The following is a 22,618-nucleotide window of genomic DNA, read 5'->3' as shown; positions in this document are numbered from 1 at the left end:
TGTAAATTTTGTTGTCTGCATAGGGCTGTATAAGTACTCATGATCAATGAAAATGACATTTTCAGAGAGGACCAGTAAGGGAGTTATTTTCAGCAAAATTTATGCAGAATTCAGTATGAAATTCTTGGTATCACTGTAGCAGTACATATATCTTTATACGTATGTTGCTATTTTAATAAGATTTTGGTGCAATTATGAATGGTTTTTCAAACTTTATTTTAAAAGAGATAATTTACTGCATGGAAACCCATGATTAAGGGTTAGCTTGCAGTTTGCTTTGTTGCAGTGAGCTCTCAGACACATAAGGATATCTCTTAAAAATCTTAGATAAATTTCAAAAAAGCTAGGAAATTCCCTGAAGGAAGGTGTAAGAATTTTTTTTTCAGTAAAACCCGTCTCCATTAGGGATGGTGTGCACCCTCGGCTAAATTGGAGTTCATCTATGGTTCTCAGCATAACTATTGATTCTATTCTCCCTGCTCATAAAGCTGGTGCCAGAACCAATTTAGCTTTCATCGGATGGGTTTACTACCTTTTTTGTTCAACAGTTTATAATTTGTTGTGTTCTTCAAAAATTGAATGCAGGTCTGAAATAATATTGGTTTTGACATGTTTTTGTCTTATTAAACATGATAAAAATTGACAAGGAATGATTGTTTGAGACAGAAGCAAATATGGATTGACAAGTTGGGTGAATGAAGTTTATTCAGGAGTGATTATTTGGAAAACGGAAAATGACCTAACTCAACCTTAGGGGGTTCAGTTACATGCATTTAATATTTCATAAACATGCAGTACATTCCAATTTACCAAATGAAATGAAAGTACAAATTTGTTTTCCATTTAATTAACTGTTTACAGAACTGAACAGTAGTAATTGCAATTGGCATTTGTGAATTGGATATTACTGGGAGTAATTACATGTATTTGTTCAAGTTGATTTGCTGGCTATTTGAATAATGACAATTTTCTGACCAGTGGTTGAACCTGCAGTCGTCTAATCAAATGTTGGCCAGATTTTTATGGAGGTATTGAACTTCAATCCTAGTGATCAGCGGAGGGAGGCTGAAATGTATTCCTTTTGAGTCTTAATGATAGTGGGACCTGTGATCAGATATTCAATAGGTTCTGTTGCAGCAGCCTCAGAACTTGGACCCTGGTCAATGTCTTTTCCATCTAGAAAAGCATTAAGTTCCTAGAAATCTTGTCTTGACTTGTAATTACATTCAACAAATGATTAAGTTGTTTTTACTTTTCAATTCAGTCGTTTTTGGATAGTAATCCTTCAAAATGTATATAACATTGATTACTTATTTATCTTTTTGTACGTTTGTAATCTTTCAGATGTGAAACAGACCAATGGCATGGAATATATGAATGGTAATGGTGTGAATTCACCAGACAAGATGGATGACTTCGAAGCTCAGTTTCAGAGTGCTCCTGCCAGCAAGATTGCCTCAGTTCTAGACCCCAATGCCAGCCCTTTCGAACCTTTTGGTCAACAAAGTGATCTATCAAACTTGCAAGCAAAAGACCAATCTGTGCCATCTAATGACCTCACCCAACCAGCCAACATGGCCACTGTCCCAGATCAGCAGGCCCCTGATCAACCACCATCCAATGATGGAGTATTAATAGATTTTGGTGGGAAGGATGAAGCCTCATCCCCTGCTCCTCCTAAAGGTATGACTAATCTAAATCCATTTCTGACTTCTGATGAAATGGATGGAACTACTAACTCTACAAATCCATTTGTTTCAGAGTTGTATGAATGTTCTTCATTGAATAAATCTCGTTTTGAAGGTGAAGGGCAATTAGACCCATTTTCAATGGATGTTGGACAAAAGGACGTTTCAACAATGGAAGGAGGGCAAACTTTACCCCAAGGTATGGGTGTTAATGTTGCAGACTCAATGGATAATTATAACCAAGATCAAGGTGCTTCTGAAATGGAATGTCAATGTGATAATAATGAACCAGAACAAAGTCTTTCGAAAAATGTGGATGATCTTGATCATTCACAAAATATGAACCCTAGTCTTTCTTATGTTCCTCATGATGTGATGGATTCGAATGTTGCTCAAGAGGAGGAAAATGTGCCTATGTCCCATGAGGATCCTACTAACCAGCCTGCATATCAGCATGTTTCATCCCATGACAGAAATGCATTTGACGAACAAATTGTTCCAGGTGTGTGTTCATGCATTGAAGAACCTGAACCAGAGGTTCCACAAGAAGAGGCTGTTGAGGTTGAACAGCATGAAACACCACAGGCTCAATACAAACACAAGGAAGAATGTGTGGATGAAGAGGATTATGATGATGGCTCTGATGGTGAAGATGTCGGAGGAGGTCAGTTTGAATATCAAGGAGACGATGGTGAAGATGATGAAGAAATAGAGGTTTACACTGATGATGGAGACTACAGTGATGAAGATTATGATGATGGCCCTGATAGCTACAGAGCTAGTGAAGAGAGAGAGGTTGTCTCAGATGAAGAGATAAAAGATGACAAAGCAGAGATTATTTTACAACAGGAAGCTTCTACAACTAACACAGAAGCTGCCTCAATTTCTGAACCACAAGTAACTGACCCAAGTTCCAAACATGTTGAAGCAGATGAAATGGGACCAACAGATATCACGACTGAAGAAAATGACAGTGCAAGAAATTCTGAGGAAAGAGAAATGTATGTAGCTGAAGAAGATCAGCGTTTTAGTGAGGAAAGAAATGAGAAAATGGGTGAAGAAGTAGAGAGAGATCATTCAAGTGAGGCTGATGAAGATGACATGAATGAAAGGATGAAGTTAGGTAGTGGTTTTGTAGATGAGGTTCAACCTCAAGAGGACAATTCTGTTCTGGAGGGGGGTATGAATGAAAGTGAGCAAAATGTAGAAGATGAGACCCAGGGTCAGCATGTTGGTGAGAAAGAGTCTAGTAGTATGGATGAGAGGGAAGGTAGTCAGGAACCAGATGTTGAAGCTTCAGCCCCCTTTAATTCCTTTGCTCCCCAAGCTTCTGATGAACAAATTCAATCTCATCAGGAAACAGACAATACCATTGAGTCTGAGAAAATGGGGGAAGAACAATATGTTGAAGATGACAAAATTACAAAAGGGGAGGTGAAAGAGGAAGTGAGTGTGGATGAAATTGTTGTGGAAGAAAAGCCCCTTGAATGCCCACAAGAAAAAGTTCCAGATGTGGTTTTAACCACAACAATGGAACCTCATACTGAGGTAGCAAGTGAATGTGTTGGCATGGTTGATATTGGTGAGGGTGAGGAGGGTGAGATAGAAATACAAAGCAATGTGAGTGAGTTTGGGTCTCAGTATGCAGAGATGGGTGATGATAGAATGGATGAGGAGGAAGAGAGTAACTTTAATAGTGGTGAAAATGGGGAGCCAAAGGATGATTATTATCCTGATGAGGGAGAGGAAGATATTGAGAGAGAACAAGATTTTGAGAGGGAAGATGTGAAACAGCAAGAAGTCGAAGACTTAATTGAACAAGAAGAAAGTAGAGAAAGTGAAAATATTCCTGAAGATGTAGTTTGTTCAGTCGACCAAACTGAAAGCTTGGGCTTTGATGTGAATGAAAAACAAATGGACATGGCTCAACAAAGTGAACTTGAAAACATAAGTCATCATGTAAATGAGTTTCAAAGTGAAATTGCTGGGACTGTAGACAAACCACCTGATTCAATCAAACTTGCTCAAGAACAAGCAGAACATCAGCCACATAAAGCAGAGACATTTATTGAAAGTGAAGGATCAGACATGGAGGAAAGGTCCATTACCCCAGACCCTGACCAAATGCTTAAGATGGCCTCACCAAGAAGTGAAATGCCCCAAGATGCTTTTGATACAGTGTTCCATACTAAGGAGACAATTTCTGAGACAGAGGAAGAGCAAGGAAAGCCTGAAGAAACAGAAGGACAAATTCCAGAACAAGCATCAGATTTCATGCCTGGATCACATGTGCAATGTCCGGGGATTGAAATAGCTCCTCCAGTAAATGAAAGTGATATGGAACACATTAAGATGGGTGCTGAGCAAGTTGAAGAAGCTGAATTTCAGAAGAACCAAGAAGATGAAGTTGCTCCTACAGCATCTGATGAAGTTGCTCCTACAGCATCTGATGCTATGACAGGCTCCTTGATAATGGATGAAGGACAAACCATTGATGATGCTGAACAAGTTAAAGAAGCTGAATTTGACAAGAGCCCAGATGATGAAGTTGATCCACAAATGGATGGCAATGCAATGACTGGCTCTCTAATATTGGATGAAGGACAAACAATTGATGATGCTGAACAAGTTAAAGAAGCTGAATTTCAGAAGAACCAAGAAGATGAAGTTGTTCCACAAATGGATGGCAATGCAATGACTGGCTCTCTAATATTGGATGAAGGACAAACAATTGATGATGCTGAACAAGTTAAAGAAGCTGAATTTGACAAGAGCCCAGATGATGAAGTTGTTCCACAAATGGATGGCAATGCAATGACTGGCTCTCTAATAATGGATGAAGGTCAAACAATCGATGATGCTGAACAGGGTAAAGAGGCTGAATATGATGAGAGCCCAGATGATGAAGTTGCTCCACCAACGGATGGCAATGCAATGACAGGATCTTTAATTATGGATGAAGGACAAACAATTGAGGATGCTGAACCAGTTAAAGTTGCCCAATTTGATGAAAGTCCAGATGATGATATAGCACCACCAATGAGTGGTAGTGCAATGGAAGGCTCTCTAATAATGGATGAAGGACAGACAATTGAAGATCTTCCAGAAGAACACACTTCAGTTATGGAAGGATCTTTTGTTATGGATAAAGGCCAAACTATTGAGGATCTTCCCACAGAACAGACACAATCTGTTATGGAAGGTTCTTTGATAATGGATGATGGTCAAACTGTTGACGAAGTCCCACAACAGGATGTTATGTCAAGGTCTCTGATGGAAGATTCCATTGTGATGGATGAAGGAGAAACTTTCGACAATCAAGAAATCCAAGGTGATAACTCCAGATCCACAATGGAAGACACAAACACATCAGAGGACAGTCAAGCCTCACTGAAAATGAATGTCATGACAGGGTCCATGATGGAAGGATCAATTGTTCTTGATGAAGAAGAAAAATTAGAAGATAGGTTCCCAGAGGATGCCATGTCAAAGTCCATGGTAGAGGAATCTGAAAAGTACAATGAGGGACAAACTTTCGAAGACTCATTAGGGAATGCTCCCGCCGAGTCTCCTTCTGAAAGCTTCAATGAATCTCAAACAGAAGATTCATTGAGGACAACCAGTGTTGGATTTATGGATGATGAGGCTAGTTTACAAAGGCAGACAGCACAAAATATGGTTGAAAATGTTCTGAATGATGCTATTGATAAAGTAGAAAGCATGCAGAAAACCGATGACATTTCTGTTGAAGAATCTTCAATAGACAAAACAGAGAGTGGCATTGAAGAATGCATACCAGACAGATATGAAGAACCACCTCCAGAGGAAATAAAGGATGTGTCAGTTGAGGAACCCATAGAGAAAGTGGAATCTGTGGCTGAAGAAAGTATACCTGAACAAAGAGATTTAAGCATGGAAGAACCACCATCTATATCTAGAACAGAGGAAAGCGCAACTGAAGACCTTTCAATTGAAAAATCAGAAGAAGTTACTCCTCCTGCTGAACCTGAACAACAAAAAGATGAGGCAGTTCAGAAGATTAAAGAAATGGAAGTAGAAAAGAAACCCCCTCCTAAAAAAGAGGAAAAAACACCACTAAAAGCAAAGTCAGAGGAGGCTAAAAAGAAAGAGAAAGTGTTGAAGGAGACAAAAAATGTTACAAAGGTTGAAAAAGATAAAAAGAATGTTTCAGTCCTAAGTAAAGAACAGAAAAAAGAAGTCATTCAGAAAAAGGAAAAACCAAAACCAAAAGCAAAGGTGCCTGCCAAAACTGAAAGTAAACCAACAAGTGCTAAATCAGAGACTGAAAAAACACCTAAGGATAATAAATACAGTCATATCACAAGCCGATTGACCCAGGAAACTAGTGCTAGTCTTGCTCGTAAAACTGTAAAAAGAACTGAGCTATTACAAGGAAACTCCAAGGTGCCTTCTCCAGAGAAGGCAGACATAGCTAAGCGGAGTCAGTCTGCAACTCGGCAGGCAAGATCCCCACGGAAACCGAAGGAGTTGTCTACAGTGGAAGACAACAAGGATCTGATTTCCCGCTCTAAATCCACCCCAAGACCTGGAGCTCACAGGAGGCAAACCCCCAGTCCAATGCGAGGCCAAATGACCACAACAAGGAACCCAAGACCCACCAAACTTCTACAACCCAAAAAAGGTTTATATTTTGTAAGCTTGTGGCCTGATTAGCACCAAAACATTCTTCCATGCTGCTTATTCATCCACTTAACAAATTAAGACTGGAGTGTGCATCATGGACCATATTTTATAGGACAGTTGAATGAATGGTTCAACCCTGTTTGAACTGTCTTGTAAAATGAAATGCTTTTTTTTCTTCTTTTTGTCGTAGGTATTTTGGTTTAGTTTTCTTTCTGCCTGCATAAATGTGTGATTAGTTTTATTCTTATTTTAAAAAGAAGGAAATGTCATGTGCTTTGATAGAATATCTGGTATGTTGATATGAAAAGGGCGCAATATCTTGCATTAGTAGTTGATTTTATTTCAAAAAAATAACTTGCTTTCATGCAATTTTAATTTTGAAAAAATAAAATTTTGGCCTAGCTTTTGAATGACCTTTTTTTTGCTATAGCTGCAATGCTTTTGTTCTGCATGCATTATTGAGTATAAGAGAGAGAACTCCAATACATATTTGATGAGAGATATTGCAGCCTGCCTTTTGAATGGTGTAGTACATATTGTGAATGCTTTTGTTATTTTGAAATTTTATTTCTCTTTCAGTTAACAGTCATTTTATCATAATTTTATGGTATGTTTAGTTTGGAGAATCACTTGAGAGTTATTAGAAGTTTTAGTGTTTCTGTTTGACTTAATACATTGTATATCTGACTCCATTTTCTAGCTATTCCAGTTTTCCCACAACTTCTAATCCTCTTTTTTGAAGTAACCAACTAGCTTTTTATATCAATTTTTTCTATTTCGAAACACCAGTTCACATCGCTAAATTCTATTTTGTTGAATTAAAACGGCATTTCACTTACTGGTACTAATTAAGATGAAAACACTTTGAAGATTTTAATTAGACTGATAATTAAAGATAAAATAGTGCACTTGCTTAATCATCAAGTTCTGAGTTAATTCTGATAACATTTTGAAATTAATTGTTTAATTAAATTTCAGTGGTGTAAGTGGGTTTTTTTCTGTTCTAATTTTTTACAATGTATTTGTATAAGTACATTGCACATTTGCAAGGTCATTATAAGACTGCATGGAGAGTCAGCATTTTTTTTTAGAAAGAAAAATTTAAGCATGCTACCTCAGGTAGAACCTCAGACTTTATTGTCACTAGTGTATCATTTGCAGCATCTGCAATTTCATTCTTTTGCATTTCCCTTCTTTTGCAGATTTAAATATCAGTTTTTGGTTTTTCTTTACTGCATGGCATGACTAGTTTTCTTTCATTGCTTCTTTTCAAAGCTTTTTATTTTCCTAAATGTGAAATTGATAAAAATAATGTTATTATTGTTACATATATGAAACATTAATGATCAATAATATTTTCAATATAGAAAATTTATTATTTCTTGAAACAATTTAACCATATTTTACAAATTATGAATATGAATAATGTCAAATGAGCGAATCTGTTCATGTTAAATGTGAGCTGATTTGTTTTACGTGAATAAAACTTCTATTACATCCTGTTGTAGATGCATCGGCTGCTAATGGTGTCACATCACCGGCTAGTGGGACGGACGAAGAAAAGGCGGGAAAAAGGGTACGCAACATGACTCTTATATTTTACCACTGTTTCTCTTAATAATGGTACACCTGCCATATTTACCACAACTATAGGAATAGGTCATTTAGAAAAAAAATGGTCTCTCATTGGCTGCACCCGTAAGTTACGCATGTATAACACCAATTTGGAGTGTCAGACTGAAACAATATACTACTGGTTCTAATACAAGAAATTCAACATGATAAAGGCTCAAGGATTCAAATACCAGTCATTGAACTAATACCAAGTAGGCTTCAACATTACAAGAAATGCAAAATACAGCAACATTAAAGAGTTACTGATAGTTACTGATTTATTCTATAAAAAGAAAATTTCTGAATAGAATATAATTTGAGTATCTAGTGTATGACATACTGGTATATTGAAATTTTTGTAAAAAAAAAATTTTTACATCTGTGATGAAAATTGATTTCTGAAATTGATATTACCCATACCAGTAATAAAAAGAGCATAACAATCTAATGAATTGAATGGGATGGCATTTTTACTACATGAATATTTTATAAGCACAGGACTGGGATGGGTATCATGTTTTGGCCCGATATCAGAGATATTATGTGATACGTCAAGTGGTACCTGTTGATTGTTTGACTTTCATCTGCTCCGTCATCTACTTGTACCTTATCAACTGTCATCTCTGCTAAAGCCATCTGGGAAATAATTGAACTTTACCGTAGTGGTTCTTGTAAAGCATTATCATTACCTTTTCATGTCTGACATGTCATGTAAAATACGTATTCAAATTTGTTTGGAGAGACGAATATGTCTTACAATTTATTTCGGGAATACTTTGGTTGGATATAATTACAATATTTTACCCAAAGCACATGTACTCCTTAAAACTATTAAAGTTTGATTATACATGTAGTAATTGATTAAATTAGAACTTGTACCGGTACCGGTAATTGCACATTGCGTAATTTGTACTTTGCAAATGGAGATCATCCTCATAGAAAAACAGACTGATTAACATGCAGTAATTATGAATAATTGACATGTGATCTGTTGGCAGGCACTGTATTGATAAACCAGGGGCATGTTGGGAAAGATGTAAAATGTCTGTGTAAAGGAGAGAGGGAGGAACAAAATGCTTCAGGCTCATTATCTAGGTCAACCCAACAATCACAGTGTTGTTTCAGCATCAGTAATCAAAGTTATTGATATAATAGAACATCCATTTTGACTGCAATTTAGTATTGACTGTTCATTACCCAAGGGGAAAAAATCTTAATCTGTACTGTAAATAGCCCTGGCCAACGGATAGTCATTGATTAAAGTAGTAAGGAAAAGATGGTAGAAATCAGATTGGAAATCATGCAATGATAGCCAGAAGTTCAGTATTCAACAGTGCTATATGACCCCAGTGGTAATAGCTACAGTATGTAAACAATGGCAGGCTGATGCAGCCAGCAATCACTGTGTTTGTCAGTGGTCTCATTAAGGTTAATGCAGAGCTGCCCATTCTACTGATGCATTCAACCAGTGGTCAGTCGGTCAGAGGCTGTGGTTTTCTTCACTATTGCCTTTTGTCTTGTGGAAATCTGTTTTGATTGATGCCTCGCAAACAAGCCATTATTGTTCTACTTCAGTGGTCATTTAGCTTCTTTTGTTGGGATTCTACTTTTTTTTGTTCTAACAAGAATTTTTAAAGGCAGTTATACCCTTTTTCACAACCTGTGAAAGCTGTTTGAAATTTTTTAACCACTTGTTGAAACATTTTTCAATTTTTCTCTTTGCCTATGTGGAGGCAGTTCTAAAACTTTATTTTCCAGTCCATGAGACTGCTGGTTGTGTGTGCTTTTTAGGGTGTGTATGGTAATTTGCTGCTAACTTGTTGTCCTGTTTACCCAGTGGAACTGTTGACAGACAGTAATGAGGATTTTCTCAAGTGTCTCTGTGTAGAAAGTGTTTGTATTTACTTTTCATCAGTAATAAGACCTGTATATATATCAGAGATGTTGCCTTTAAATCCATTGTGACCAAATGCTAACTGATTCTGAATTCTGCTAGAATATTTGACACTTTTGGAAGAAAAATGAGCACCCAGGTAAATTTTATTTTTACCTTTACACTTCTATTGTTTTGTTTTTCTTCTGAAAAAATTTAGCGGTTGGATAGATAGAAAAAATAATGGATAAAAGAGGATGTTATGACAATTTACCAGCTAGTATTAACTGCTTTTCAACATTATGCATTAGTTCTGAGAATTTTGTGATAGTAAAGAAAGAAAGAAACACCAAAGCTTCAGTCATACATTGATTTAAGGATGGCTTTGTGTGGGAATCTCTAATCTTAGATTAAATTATGATTTTAGCATCAGTTAACATCATTTCTATCGGCTGTTTTCTGTTGAGAACAAACAGTAAGATAGTAATGTACCACCTAGCAGAGGTTGAAATCAATAATCCTGATCCATCAGGGAAAACCCATTTACAGACACCAAGAAAATGGAGTATTACTTAGATTTTTTCCTTTAATTATCCAATCCCTCTTGGTTAAAAAAGAATATCTAGACTTTTGGATGGAATAATGTTATGATGAAGAAATCAAGTTTTGTTGTAAAAAGATTTTTTTGCAAATTAATGGTTGTATACCTCTTTAAACGTATAACCCCAGCACTGGTAATCAGATGCCATCCCAGATTGTTCTCTTTTTGAATCCATGAAAAAAAATTCATAAAATACTATTGGTAGATGTGATACCAATAATGTTTTATAAACGAGATCCATCAGATACCTTTAAATGAGTCTGACAAAGAGACCTCGCCATTTGATAAGTGTGTCCTCTTTTTCAACCATATGGTGACATTCTCTGAATAAAAGTTTCTCAAAATGACCATAAACCCAAAAAAAGAATCAAACTTTTTCTTGCTTTAACATAGTGGACATTAAATATTGGTCTCGCTTATTTTTCTTGCAGTACATATGGTACAATCTTAACATCTATGCACATACATATTATGTACATGTGTTTTATAAACCTTCTCGTGTACCAGTTGGTGAGTTATTAGTTGACATGGCTATTGGTCAATAACTGTACTATCAACTTTATTTTTTTGTCAAAAGAAATACACTGTAGGGTGGGGGGATATGCATTTCCATGCAGCAGGCACTGGTTTATGTCAAACAGCAGGATAGCATCCCAAAAAACTGTCAAATTTTATTTATTAGAGCATATCCTGCTTCACACATTTCTGATAGATAAAAAGCTGTCACCTATATATACACTGTGTAGATGTGTATTTTTAATGAATGTGTCACTACGGGTACCACTGCACCAGGATGTACTCTATGAAAATGTATAGAGTGCCTGCTGTTGTATTTATTGTCAATGGCTTTTGATTTTGATCCATTAGGTATCTTTTGACATTTTATGACCAGAAACATCTTGAGTTTTATGACCTCTTTGATGCCTGTGGAGATCTCTTGACTTCTGTATCTACCACTTACACCTGGGTTACCTTTCTCTGGGTAAATAATAGGTAACTAAAGGTCTACACCTTTAATTGTGACAGAAAGGTACAGAAAGTCACTCAATCATAAAGTATACACTGTATGTATTGTGTTGTTATTCAAATTGTCTTATGACTCTTACCAAATGATACGTAGCATAGGCTTTATAGTTCATTTGGCAGATGCTGGTTTGATGCATAATAAAATATACACAGTTTCTTTTGAACCAGGACTGTTTCTTCCAGGAATAACTGGTATAAAATTCAAAAAAAAATGGACAACTCTAGGATAGAAAATTTGAACACATACACATAGCCGCAAATTTGTCAATTGCATTCAGATATTACAAATAAATGTACCACATGTTTTGCAATAACAATTTAAGAGGGCTCAATGGTCATGACCATTTTTAAACTGAATTGATCTCCTTAAAAAGAAGAGCTCTTTATCAAATATAGAGAAATGCCAAAATTTAAAAGGTAAAATATAGGAATTTTTGCTTTACTAAATACATGTAGTAATTTGTACCAAAAAAATCATATTTTAAAACATTTGGTATATCTGATGGTGAATTAGTTGACAATCAAGCCTTAATTTGACGGCAAATAAATGTGTAAGTACTCTCTTTGTTATAGACTCCATCAGCCTCCTCCAAGAAGAAGTACGGCATTGATTCCAAGAACACAAGCTACAAGCCGGGAGGTGGACAGGTCAAAATATTCGACAAGAAGGTTCAGGTCAAAGCTTCTCCCAGAGTAGATGTGGGTGGCAAAACACCCCCTGGCTCCAGCACCTCACCCCGGAAAGAATCTCGTAAGTCACCTTCTCACTGTCAAGAACTTATGATACCATGGAAAATATGGTCTGACTAACCTTTGATGCATCTGGTTCAAAGATTGGTTCTGAATTATTGTAATTAATATCAGATATACAAAGTAATATCATTATTTTTTGGTTTTATTAATGGATCATTATATCTGCTTTTTTGAAGTCTCTTTGAGCAAGTTTTTCATTAATCATATGCTCTATATTTACAAAGGATCTTTTCTTTGTTCACATGATTGATTAAATCATTACAGTAAAACATGCTTATGACGAAGTCCCAGTAGACGGCCAATTTTTCTTCGTTATAAGCGTATTTCGTTATATCAGTCAAGTTTTCAACTTGAAATAAAGTCACAGGGAATAAAAATCACTTCGCTGTAAGCGTTAATTCACTATAAGTGTGTTTGCTATAACCGTGTTTTACTGTACAGTAATATGCAACTATAGAAAATGTACAGCATTGGGATGATTCTGAAGACTGATTTTAGAGTGGTTCAGTATAAAAGTGATAACTAATGTGCAAGCCCATGAAGTGTTTTTAGTAGGCTTTATATAGATACAGTTCAGCTTGATCTATTTAACATCAGTTAAATCTAATGAATTAAATTTTATTCGCACAGCTCGACCAAAACCCACCACCCCTAAAGGACCAGCACCCAATGTCAAGAACGTCACCTCCAAGATCGGATCTCTACAGAATACCAGCTACACCCCAGGGGGTGGACAGGTGAGCACCTCTGGGGATGAAAGAAGGGGTACAAAGTGATGATGAAAGAAGGGTTACAAAATAGATATAAAAGAAGGGGTTTGCAAAATTGGGAGGTTAGAAGGGGTACAAAAAGTCCTCAGTACATGTATTTATGATATGTCAGCAAGAGCTAGAAATAGTAAAATTCATTTTTAAAAAACCAGAAATCTCTAGAAATCTGAAAGTTTGACAAAAAATGGTGGGGAAAATTATTATTTTTTGGGATATTTTGTAATAGGTGAGAATTGCCACAAAGAAGACAGACTATTCCAGTGTCTCAAGTAGAGTAGGCTCCACAGCAAACATGGACCACAGGCCAGGTGGAGGGGAGAAAAAGGTATATCCCTCACAAGGAATGATGCTTGTTAATTTATTTCTTGGCCAAAAAATTCATAAATATCAGCTCTATTGATTTCAGTTTTAATGTATTGTATTTTTGGTGCGTAAGGAAACAAGACTTTTATGTGAGAAATATGACCAAGTGTTTAAATATCAACTAAAAATAATGAAGTTTAGTGTTTTTTGTTTATCTTAATTTGAATGTGCATGCCCTGAAAGCACTCTACTAATAAGTTGTCTTTGTATGTTAAAACTTTGGGTGATTTTTCAGACTGGTGGTAAAAAGGTAGAGTAAATTTTTGGTTTCAGAGAAGCATGACTCCAGATGCCTTTGTTTGGCTTCATTAATTTGCACACCGCTTGCTTTTGTTTCTTTTCTATAGATATTGTCACAGAAATTGGAATGGAAGACGAATTCCAAAATTGGCTCTTTGGATAATGCCAAACACTCGCCGGGCGGCGGTAATATTAAAGTATGCTAACGCTTTCCCATTTTATACATGTTTTACACGTGTCAAATTTACAGTGCCACTTATTGTCCAAGCTATTTTATTTATTTAAGGAATCCATCCTCTTTTTTAATTTGTTCCTCAATTCAAGACATAAATTCATCGCTATCTTTCCTGTTTTTGAAACTTTTCATCCAATAATATGTAGACAGACATTTTACCGTCATAAAAGCATCCATTTGAGTTTGTCCCTCTTGAACATAAAATCAGACTGATTTGTAAGGAAGTCATTATCTCGCCCAAATAAAGCGTTATCCGCAAGAGATAAAATGGTTACCACTCTTCATGCTAGTGCTTTCAAGCCTCTCCTTAAGCCGTAGGTTCTGTGTTATTATGGATTTTGATGAAGTACGAGTATACAGTGGAGCTAGCTAGGAGCCCTGTGAATGGCCATACTAAAACTGCTCAGCTTGCAAAACTTTGTCTGTGAATTTGTAATTAATGAAATTGTCTTGGAAACACATGCTGTTTTCTGCCTGCATGTTATGACTAAAAATAACCCAATTTGGGAGAGTCTGTTTTACTTGAAAAGAAAAATATGTGAAATTATGACATTACAGCTATATGTATTATTTACTCTCTTTTTTATCAATTTTTTTTCTCCCCCTAATATTTCTTGTATAAGTTAAAGTATACCAAATTCCATTTTGTTAAACAGAAGTTTTGCTCTTCTGATCATTTTAAAAATTGTATACGATATAATTTTTTATGGTATATGCTTTTTTAAAAATTTGATTGTATGTATATTAACTAAGACTACCATTAAAACTTGACCCTCTTTGGGAAACCTAATAGTTTCATGCTAGGAATAAAATCTTTGAAAAATTTGTTAATATATTTGCATGTTTTCAAGAAGTTATTTTCCTTTTTAAGTTTTTTTTTATTATGAAAAAACATGAATAGATTGGACAGGGTGTAGGCACAGACTATATATATATAAGTCCTCTCCACAACAGCAAGCCTCGATTTGTATGTTAATTGTACTGGGTTGTACCATCACTTAATAAAGTCCCTGTATATTTTGACAAAATTGAACAGAAGATATTCAAAATAGTGTTTTGTTTTTTTTAATCACTGAGACAATAATATTTCTAAGGCGGAAAAGAGAAAAATATCAGATATCTTTAAGAGATTTATTTTGTAAATAAAGAATGTATTAGAACTATATTATGTCTCTCTAGAATGTGTTTAGTACTTAATATACATTTAGATATGATATAAGCTGGTAATAACATGGTAAAATTAACATTGTTATAAGATCAGGAAATCAGTGGTGTTGGCATGCATATAATGGAATGAGTTAAACAAAACAATTATATTACATTGTACCAGCAGTACTAATATGTGTAATATTCAGAAATGTATCTAATATACATGTAGTCAACATCCTAAAAGCATGCCAGTTCCCCTTACATGTTGGAATAATAATTTTGTATGCAAGATCATCAATGGTATCATTTACTATTTTCATTTCATTTTTCCTTCTTTTGTTTTATTTCCATGCATCTTGCCTTCTCAGATTGTCCATGAATCCGTTACATGGAATGCTCATTCCAAAGTGGGCTCCTTAGATAACAAGGACCATAAGCCTGGGGGTGGTAACATTCATGTACGGACTGTCTGTCTGTCTGTCAGTCTGTCTGTGTCATCTTATAACTACCCACTCTGTGTGTTCTAAATCAAACTACTTTGTTTGTACACAAGTCTTCTCTGGTTTTGGGTTTTTGTTGTTGTTGTGTTTTTGTATTTATCCTTTTGTCTATTCTGCTGTGAATTTAATCATCTTGTTATTGTTTTCAGCTGAGTTCAAAACCAGCATTACTGTATATTTATACTGTCATGTATTTGTGTCACCCTGATCAATGGTGTCTGGTTGTTATTCAACATCTTTAACCACTGGTGGTGTAAATGCAGATGATTCTGTATGTGAGCTTGTTATATTCTTTATTTATAGACAAGCAATTAACCCCCCCCCCCCCAAAAAAATGAAAAAATTCTCAAGCCAAATTTCTGATGTTCGATGTAGCAGGCAGTGACTTTATTAACCAGTATGTACTGTACATGTATTTGGTTTCCTTTGTAAAATGGAACAATTCCATTTTCTTTATCTTAGAATTTACTATGTGGCAAAGATTAATTACTTGTCCATGTAACAGTAATGCATTTTATATGTAATGTGGCAACTTTGCCTGAGTACTTAAACATAAATTTTCTTTTGGTCTGTTAAAACAAAATTCAGAAGGAAAGCACACAAAATTGCTTTTCATCAAACTTGAGTGTAAGGGTGGGTATGGAAAGACACAAGATCACATACAGAATTTGGTGTGGAATCTTTCTAATGCTTTTTATGTTGTTCTGTTTTTAGATAATTCATTACATTCTGTAACTAATTAGTGTACTATATTAATCAAAGCCTAAATGTCTCTGAAAACTTTCTCATATTTTTTCATTTTCATTTGAAACTTTAATTGCATGAAGTCAGGTATGTTTTCTGCAGTCTGCAGATTTTTATTTTCAGAATATATATTTGAGGTATCTTTTTGTTTTATGTTCAAAATGTTTCCATTAATAAAACCATATTTCAATAGATTTCAGATGAACAAGGCACAGAATAAAAAAAAATAATTATACCTTTTGTCAACAAGAGAGACTTCAGTTGTTTGGTTATATGAATAACTGACTATTTCTATTCTTATTGTTTTAGATCGAGAGTCACAAAGTTGAGTTCAAGGCCCAGTCAAAGGTCGGGTCCACCGATTACATCTCACACAAACCTGGGGGAGGCAACAAGAAGGTGGGTGACAGGGGTACTCTGTGTTACTGGTACATGTACAATTGGTTATTCTAAAGCGGTCTGTTTTCTTAGAGTCATTGCCTAACTCAATACAATAACACATATAGCCTATATAGGTATATAGAATTGCTTACTTGAAAAGCGGTCAGTTTTTGTGAATTTATTGCCTAGAAAGGCACTGGTACTCTGAGTAAATGAATAGTCAGTGAACCATTCATTGGAAGAAGCGTTTTATGGAGAGAGAGATATGCATGAAGTCTACAAATGAAGTGTTACGTACCACAGTATGCAGATGGGAGGGCACGCCTTGATTACATAGATATTAAATATGTGAGCTTGGGGCTTGTTTTCACAATAGCTCAACCAGTGGATATATGTAAATAGTTTATGAATTATGATTTGGAACGATAATGTAATGCTCTCAAACCCAGTCAGTTTTACAATATGAAACACTTCATTTGTTGATATATATTGATGATATATTTTGAAAGTCACCTTAATTATTACAGATTGAAACACAAAAACTAGACTTCAAAGACAAAGCTAAACCTAGAGTAGAATCTAAAACAGCTCACAAACCTGGAGGGGGTGATAAAAAGGTAGGTCAAAGGTCACATCTTAAGGTCAAGGTCAAAATGCAACGTCAAGGTAGGATGCTCCAAATACTGCAGGATAAAGAATTGAAGGAGAGAGTTTACCTTAGAGAATGTTGTAAGGCTTAACTTTTATGAACAAGACTAGTTTGTCATAAGGAATGTCATAAGGCCTAATTTGATTCATGAACAAGACTCTCCTTCAGTCTTATACTGCAATATTTCATTTCTCCTCTTTTCTACCTTTCAATGCCTTCATGCATTGTTATACTTATTTTATCTTCAAGTTACATGATTAATCTTGTGCTATACAGCTGACCTTATCAAAAGGTTTATGGGATATTATTCTGTCATAAGAACTGCCATTACTAACATGTAATGAAAGATCCAAGGGAAGGGAGATTACTCTTTCAATGCACATAGTCCTCCATTTTCCTACCATCTATTTTCTTCTTAGACAGAGCCTGTTCAAGGCTAGTCTTAGAATATTAATTAAGATTTTAAGTTGTGCCATTTGTACCTGTATTCTCTGATTTTTGTGTTTTTCATGTACTGTTTTTGCTTATTTGATATTCTCGCCTTCACAGTTATTTAAGGCATTTCTCCTCTAAACACTAACAGTGTTTACAAGATCGTACAAGCTTGAATTATCAGATGGAAACTCTATCAATGTTTAAGACACATACGGTCATACAGGGAAGATACTTCAGTTTGATTGAGTTATCTCTCTTTAGTCAAAAATTCAATAGCAGACCGCAGCCTTTATGTTTAGAAGTGACTGTTGTGCACTTAGGTGAAACTTTTCAATACCAAAGTAAAATAAGAAAGTCAATATGTACTGACCTTGTACTTTTTTGTTCTCTAGATGGTTGCTAATTATTTCTGGCAGCAATTCAGCTTCCTACAGATGAACGTTTTGTTTCATGTTGATAAAGACATGAACTTCTGTATGGTTTAATATGTCTGTTGGAAGATTCATGAGGGTTTTGTTTCATGTGGATAAAGATGTCAAATCTCAGTTAAATGCATTTCTGATTTACCTGTCTTTTAAGCCCGTAGAATGATCAATTGTCAATATTTCAATTATAGGGAGAAAGTTGGTTATTATTGATCTTCAGACAACATTTTCTAGTTGTATAGGAGATGCATGTTATTAACATTGTATTTTATTCATAGAATTTTTCTCTCAGCTTAAATCATCTACAAATCATCTATTAATGATTTTTTTTTCTATCACAATAGCTGTTTTAGTTTATCTTATTTCAATGAATATTAAAAATACCCATTTGGAAATTTAAATATTTCAGATGTCCAAATGTAAAATTAAATTTGTCCTCATTAAACTTATCAAATTGATTATCTGAATAATGCACAGTAAGTTTACTTTGCACTACACCGGTTGTGTTAAACAACTTTTAAAATCATTTAATATTCTTTTATTTGGAGACTATGGTGTATGTACTAAGAAGCTCACATTAAAACAAAAAATGAGACAAAAACTTAAGTGTTTTAAGAATGTTTATCAGTGTTAAAAGGCTATGACTAATATTTTTTTTTTAAAAGTTCCTTCCAAAATGAGAGTGATTTATGTTTAGTCCCAAAGTTTGTGAGTTCAGTGAACTATGGTGGGAAAGATAACTGGGATGTGTAGGAATATTCTTTATTTGGACTCTTATTAAGTATTCAAGTGTTTCATCTCCCCATGGGTTCTCTCAGGTTCTATAGCAGCAGGGGCAGCTTAATCAATTAATAAACATAGGTCACATACCTGTGCAAACACAAATGTCACCGCAGATATTATAATGTGTATTTAAAAGAAAGCGGTCTTGTTTGATTCAAATTCGTAGATAAACACATTGTCTACCGGTGGTCCCTGATGATAGCGCATTTGGTTCGGTTTTTTATTGGGTGAAATATCGACGAAGTGTCAGTAGTGGCTTATCTGGAGATCCCCTCAGAACTTCTGCTGGGATCTTGGGATTAGCAGTTACCTGCAAGTGTGGCCTAGCAAGAAGAAATTCAAATCTTATTTCTATGTTGTAATAATTTAAAAAGTGAAAGTCATTGAAACTAAATGGGCCTTGTTTCTGTTGTTTATCCATCTTTTTAGAAATTGCCATATGCATGCTGCTTAGTTTTCTTAAAAGGAAAAATTAAGTTGAAATCATTTCCTACAATGAAATTCAATACCGGTATGCCATCTTTTGAACAGTTGGTGTTTTAAGTAATTGAATAACATAAAATGCAAATACACATTTAATCTGTGACTGTAGGCTAACGTTTAAGATAAAAACCATTTAGAATGGGCAGAAGAATATACGTAAATGGTTTTATTATTAGAACCATCTAACATTGATAGAATTGGCTGGGTTCTTTGGAATTGTTTTCACTTTTCTGGTGACCATGATTACATTGTTAACTTTATTTATGTAAGATCGCGGGTGACTGCCATTGTGTGTGTATATGCCGCACATTATTCACAGAAAACAAATAGGCATTTCGATATGTGATAGCTGGGGGTGACTCCCAATAAATAATAAGTCCAAGATTACCACTTTCCTTCTGCCGATAATGGGGAGAAAATATTGAAAGGCGATCAACGCATACTTATGAAGGAGTGAAATTTCCACCTTATATTAAATGCCTCTGCAATAAAATTGGATCAAACCATCATTAAATCTGTAGATATATTAAAAAGTTGAAGTTGGCAAGGATGAGAAACCAGTGTTGACAGATCCTGCAGTTTTTGGACAAGTAGTCTGCTTAGGATGTGATCTAATACTAAATGATTCATAAACTGTGACCTGAAGATCCTCAAGAGGAATGGATTTTTGCTGATCTGTGATGACAAGGAAATTCTTTTTACTGGCCTTGAGGACTCATCAATCTTTGGCACAGAGCTTTTAAATGACATCAGTTAAAGACCCCCTCAAGACAATGGGTGTTTGAATTCAAGGTTCTGGAAACTGGCCTAACTTGGAATCTTTGCAGACTGTGCTGAGAGTAAAGTGCATAATAATTTATTGCTGCATTGTCTTCTGAAATCAACCTTAGTCTTGTCTGCAACTTGAGATTTATCCATAGTTGGTGTCAAAAGTTCTTGAAGGGTTGGTTGTTGTAGACTGTTCTGAGAGACAAGTGCATCGTAATTTTCATTGCGCTGTCTTCTGAGTTTTATTCAAGTCTTATGATAGTTGGTGTTAGCAGTTCTTGAAAGCTTTTTACACTTTGTTAAGAATTATGTTATCCATTTTATATGCAAATAAGAATTAACAAAAGATATTAATCAGATGTGTTTAATTGATCTGGAATTAGGTTAAAAGTATTAACAATTTATGGGTCAGAATTATAAGTGTATTAATTATTTGGGTCAATAGAAAAACTAGTTCTACGGCTTCTTCCATTTAGGTCTAATATTGATGTGTTCTGTGTAATTCCAGTGTTATGTTAATGGTTTTAATGTTCTGGAAGTGGACAATGCGAACATGCAAATTTATTAATGGTATAGTTTGTTGCTTATATTTAAAGAAATTTATCTAATGCTTATTGGAGAATAACTTCAAAGGTTAATGATTTCCAATGGTTTAAATACACAGGAAAGTATTGTAATAGTAATTGTGGGGTTATAAAGTATTACACTTATTTATACCAATCGAAGACCTATAGCTAGTACCAATATCTGGTTTGAAAAGTCAAGTCGATTTTTTAGCCTATCAGAATAAGAGGAAGAAAAATCAATAAGTGAAATTTAAAATGTGTCTGAAGCTGTGCTTTTGTAGCAGTTTGAAGGCTTTATGGCTTTTCGATAAGAAAATGTGTATCATAAGTGAGTGATAAGCACCCAGTCTTCAGAGAAATCAAAAGGCCAAGTGACATTTTGATTTTTTTCCCTCGAGGAGTGTACAACTGGAAGTCCATTCAATCGGATGTAATAAAAAAAATTTTGTCATGAATTTTTTGGAACCTTAATATGGTATATGTTGATTGAATACCCAGCATAAAGCATGGCTACTACACCCTCTCCGAGAACTGAACGGCGAACTAAACATCCTTATCCTGGTCTTCCAAGTGCTTTGAAACACAATGTGATAGGTGATGAAATCGAAGATGAGGAACCACCAATTAAAACTGTTGTCTATGTACCGAATCGTTCTAAAATCAAGGAACAGTTTCCAGTGGTGTCCGTTCACAAAAGAAAAGATGGCCGCTACGTTGTTGTGGAACAAAGGCCTGTACACACATATTTTTCCGGAGAAAAATTCAATGATTTAAAAACACTGGAAGAGAAAGAGGACCGGATAAATCGAGAAACCAAATATAAATATGTCAAGCCACCCTGGAAATGGTCTTCAAAGGGGAAAGTTATGGAGAGGTCATTTGATAGAAATTATTACTACCCTCACCTTCCTCCCATTAACAATCACTTAGAGACTGTAACTTCAAAAGTAGGGTCATTAGACAATGCAGAGTATACACCCAGACCCTCAAATAAAAAAGTGCCTCATTTTCATGTCCACTGGGAGGTGGAACCCAAGGTTGGATCGCTGGATAACGTGGATTACAAGAAGAGAAAGTCAAGAAGTCACCCTGCATCAGATATGGGAAACGGATCAGATATCAGTGAATTTGAGACCCACAGTCTAAAGCTTCCACCCCTGAAATCAAGATATGGAGGAAGTGGAGACATTGGGGCCTTTGGAAATGCTCATTTCACTCCAGGATCAACACATTCCTCACCAAAGTCTATTAAGAATACAGCAAAATCAAAGATAGGCTCTCTTGACAACATCCACTATAAGCCAAGAGGTGGAGATGTGGAGATCCCTCATTTTCCACACGACTTTAAAGCTGAATCCAAAATTGGATCTCTAGAGAGGGTTTTCCATAGCCCTGGAGGAGGTGATGTGCAGATAATTGACCTGAAGCCGAAATGGAAATCAAAGCCCAAGGTTGGATCACTTGACAATATTAGCCATTCACCTCAAAAATCGAGCTTCAAAGTGCCACATTTCAGTGATGATTTTAAGCAGAGAGCAAAAGCTAAAATCGGTTCTCTGGAAAATGCTGAGCATACACCAAGAGCAAACAACCCACAGATATTCAATACAAAACTGAATTGGAAAAAGGAGTCCAAGATTAGTGCCTTGTGGAAAACCAAGCACAGATACGATGATCCTTACGATCCCGAGTACGATGAGGATGCTGAAATAGAGGCTAGAATTCGAGAACTGATGAACCGTTGATGAGTTGTAGGGACTTTTTTTATGACTTTTGCCAAGAGCCAATTAGCTTGCCCTAGCCATTATTTTGCAGAAATGATATTCTAAGTATCATGATAATGTTAAAAAATTCTTCTTTTGAACCATGTCTTTTACACTGTTTAGAGTTTGATCAGTATTGAGATG

The 22,618-nt window shown here is 35.4% G+C and overlaps 2 protein-coding genes across 16 annotated transcripts in view; both read left to right on the top strand.

Moving 5' to 3' along the window:
- The first annotated feature begins 1,874 nt into the window (after nt 1-1,874).
- Nucleotides 1,875-22,618, top strand: part of LOC117680391 (microtubule-associated protein 2) — a 30,901-nt gene continuing 10,157 nt past the window's right edge. For 2 of the 15 annotated variants that reach the window (XM_034473154.2, XM_066084335.1), the window contains exons 1-10: nt 1,875-6,351; nt 7,862-7,929; nt 12,041-12,218; nt 12,851-12,957; nt 13,217-13,315; nt 13,589-13,603; nt 13,701-13,790; nt 15,346-15,435; nt 16,531-16,620; nt 17,130-17,219. In XM_034473154.2, coding sequence (XP_034329045.2) covers nt 1,890-6,351; nt 7,862-7,929; nt 12,041-12,218; nt 12,851-12,957; nt 13,217-13,315; nt 13,589-13,603; nt 13,701-13,790; nt 15,346-15,435; nt 16,531-16,620; nt 17,130-17,219 — 5,289 coding nt within the window. In that variant the 5' untranslated portion in view covers nt 1,875-1,889. Of the gene's footprint in view, nt 6,352-7,859; nt 7,930-12,040; nt 12,219-12,850; nt 12,958-13,216; nt 13,316-13,588; nt 13,604-13,700; nt 13,791-15,345; nt 15,436-16,530; nt 16,621-17,129; nt 17,220-22,618 lie in introns of those variants that run through there. The other 13 variants (XM_066084336.1, XM_066084338.1, XM_034473168.2 and 10 more) reach the window with 10 other exon arrangements.
- On the top strand, nt 18,534-22,565 carry LOC136275398 (microtubule-associated protein 2-like). The gene has a single exon (XM_066084344.1). It carries the CDS (start codon nt 21,218-21,220, stop codon nt 22,454-22,456), a length of 1,239 nt encoding a protein of 412 aa, XP_065940416.1. The 5' UTR covers nt 18,534-21,217; the 3' UTR covers nt 22,457-22,565.

Source organism: Magallana gigas, chromosome 5, assembly GCF_963853765.1.
Source record: "Magallana gigas chromosome 5, xbMagGiga1.1, whole genome shotgun sequence".
In the NCBI taxonomy this organism is placed as follows: domain Eukaryota; kingdom Metazoa; phylum Mollusca; class Bivalvia; order Ostreida; family Ostreidae; genus Magallana; species Magallana gigas.
This window is presented reverse-complemented; position numbering and strand designations above follow the sequence as displayed.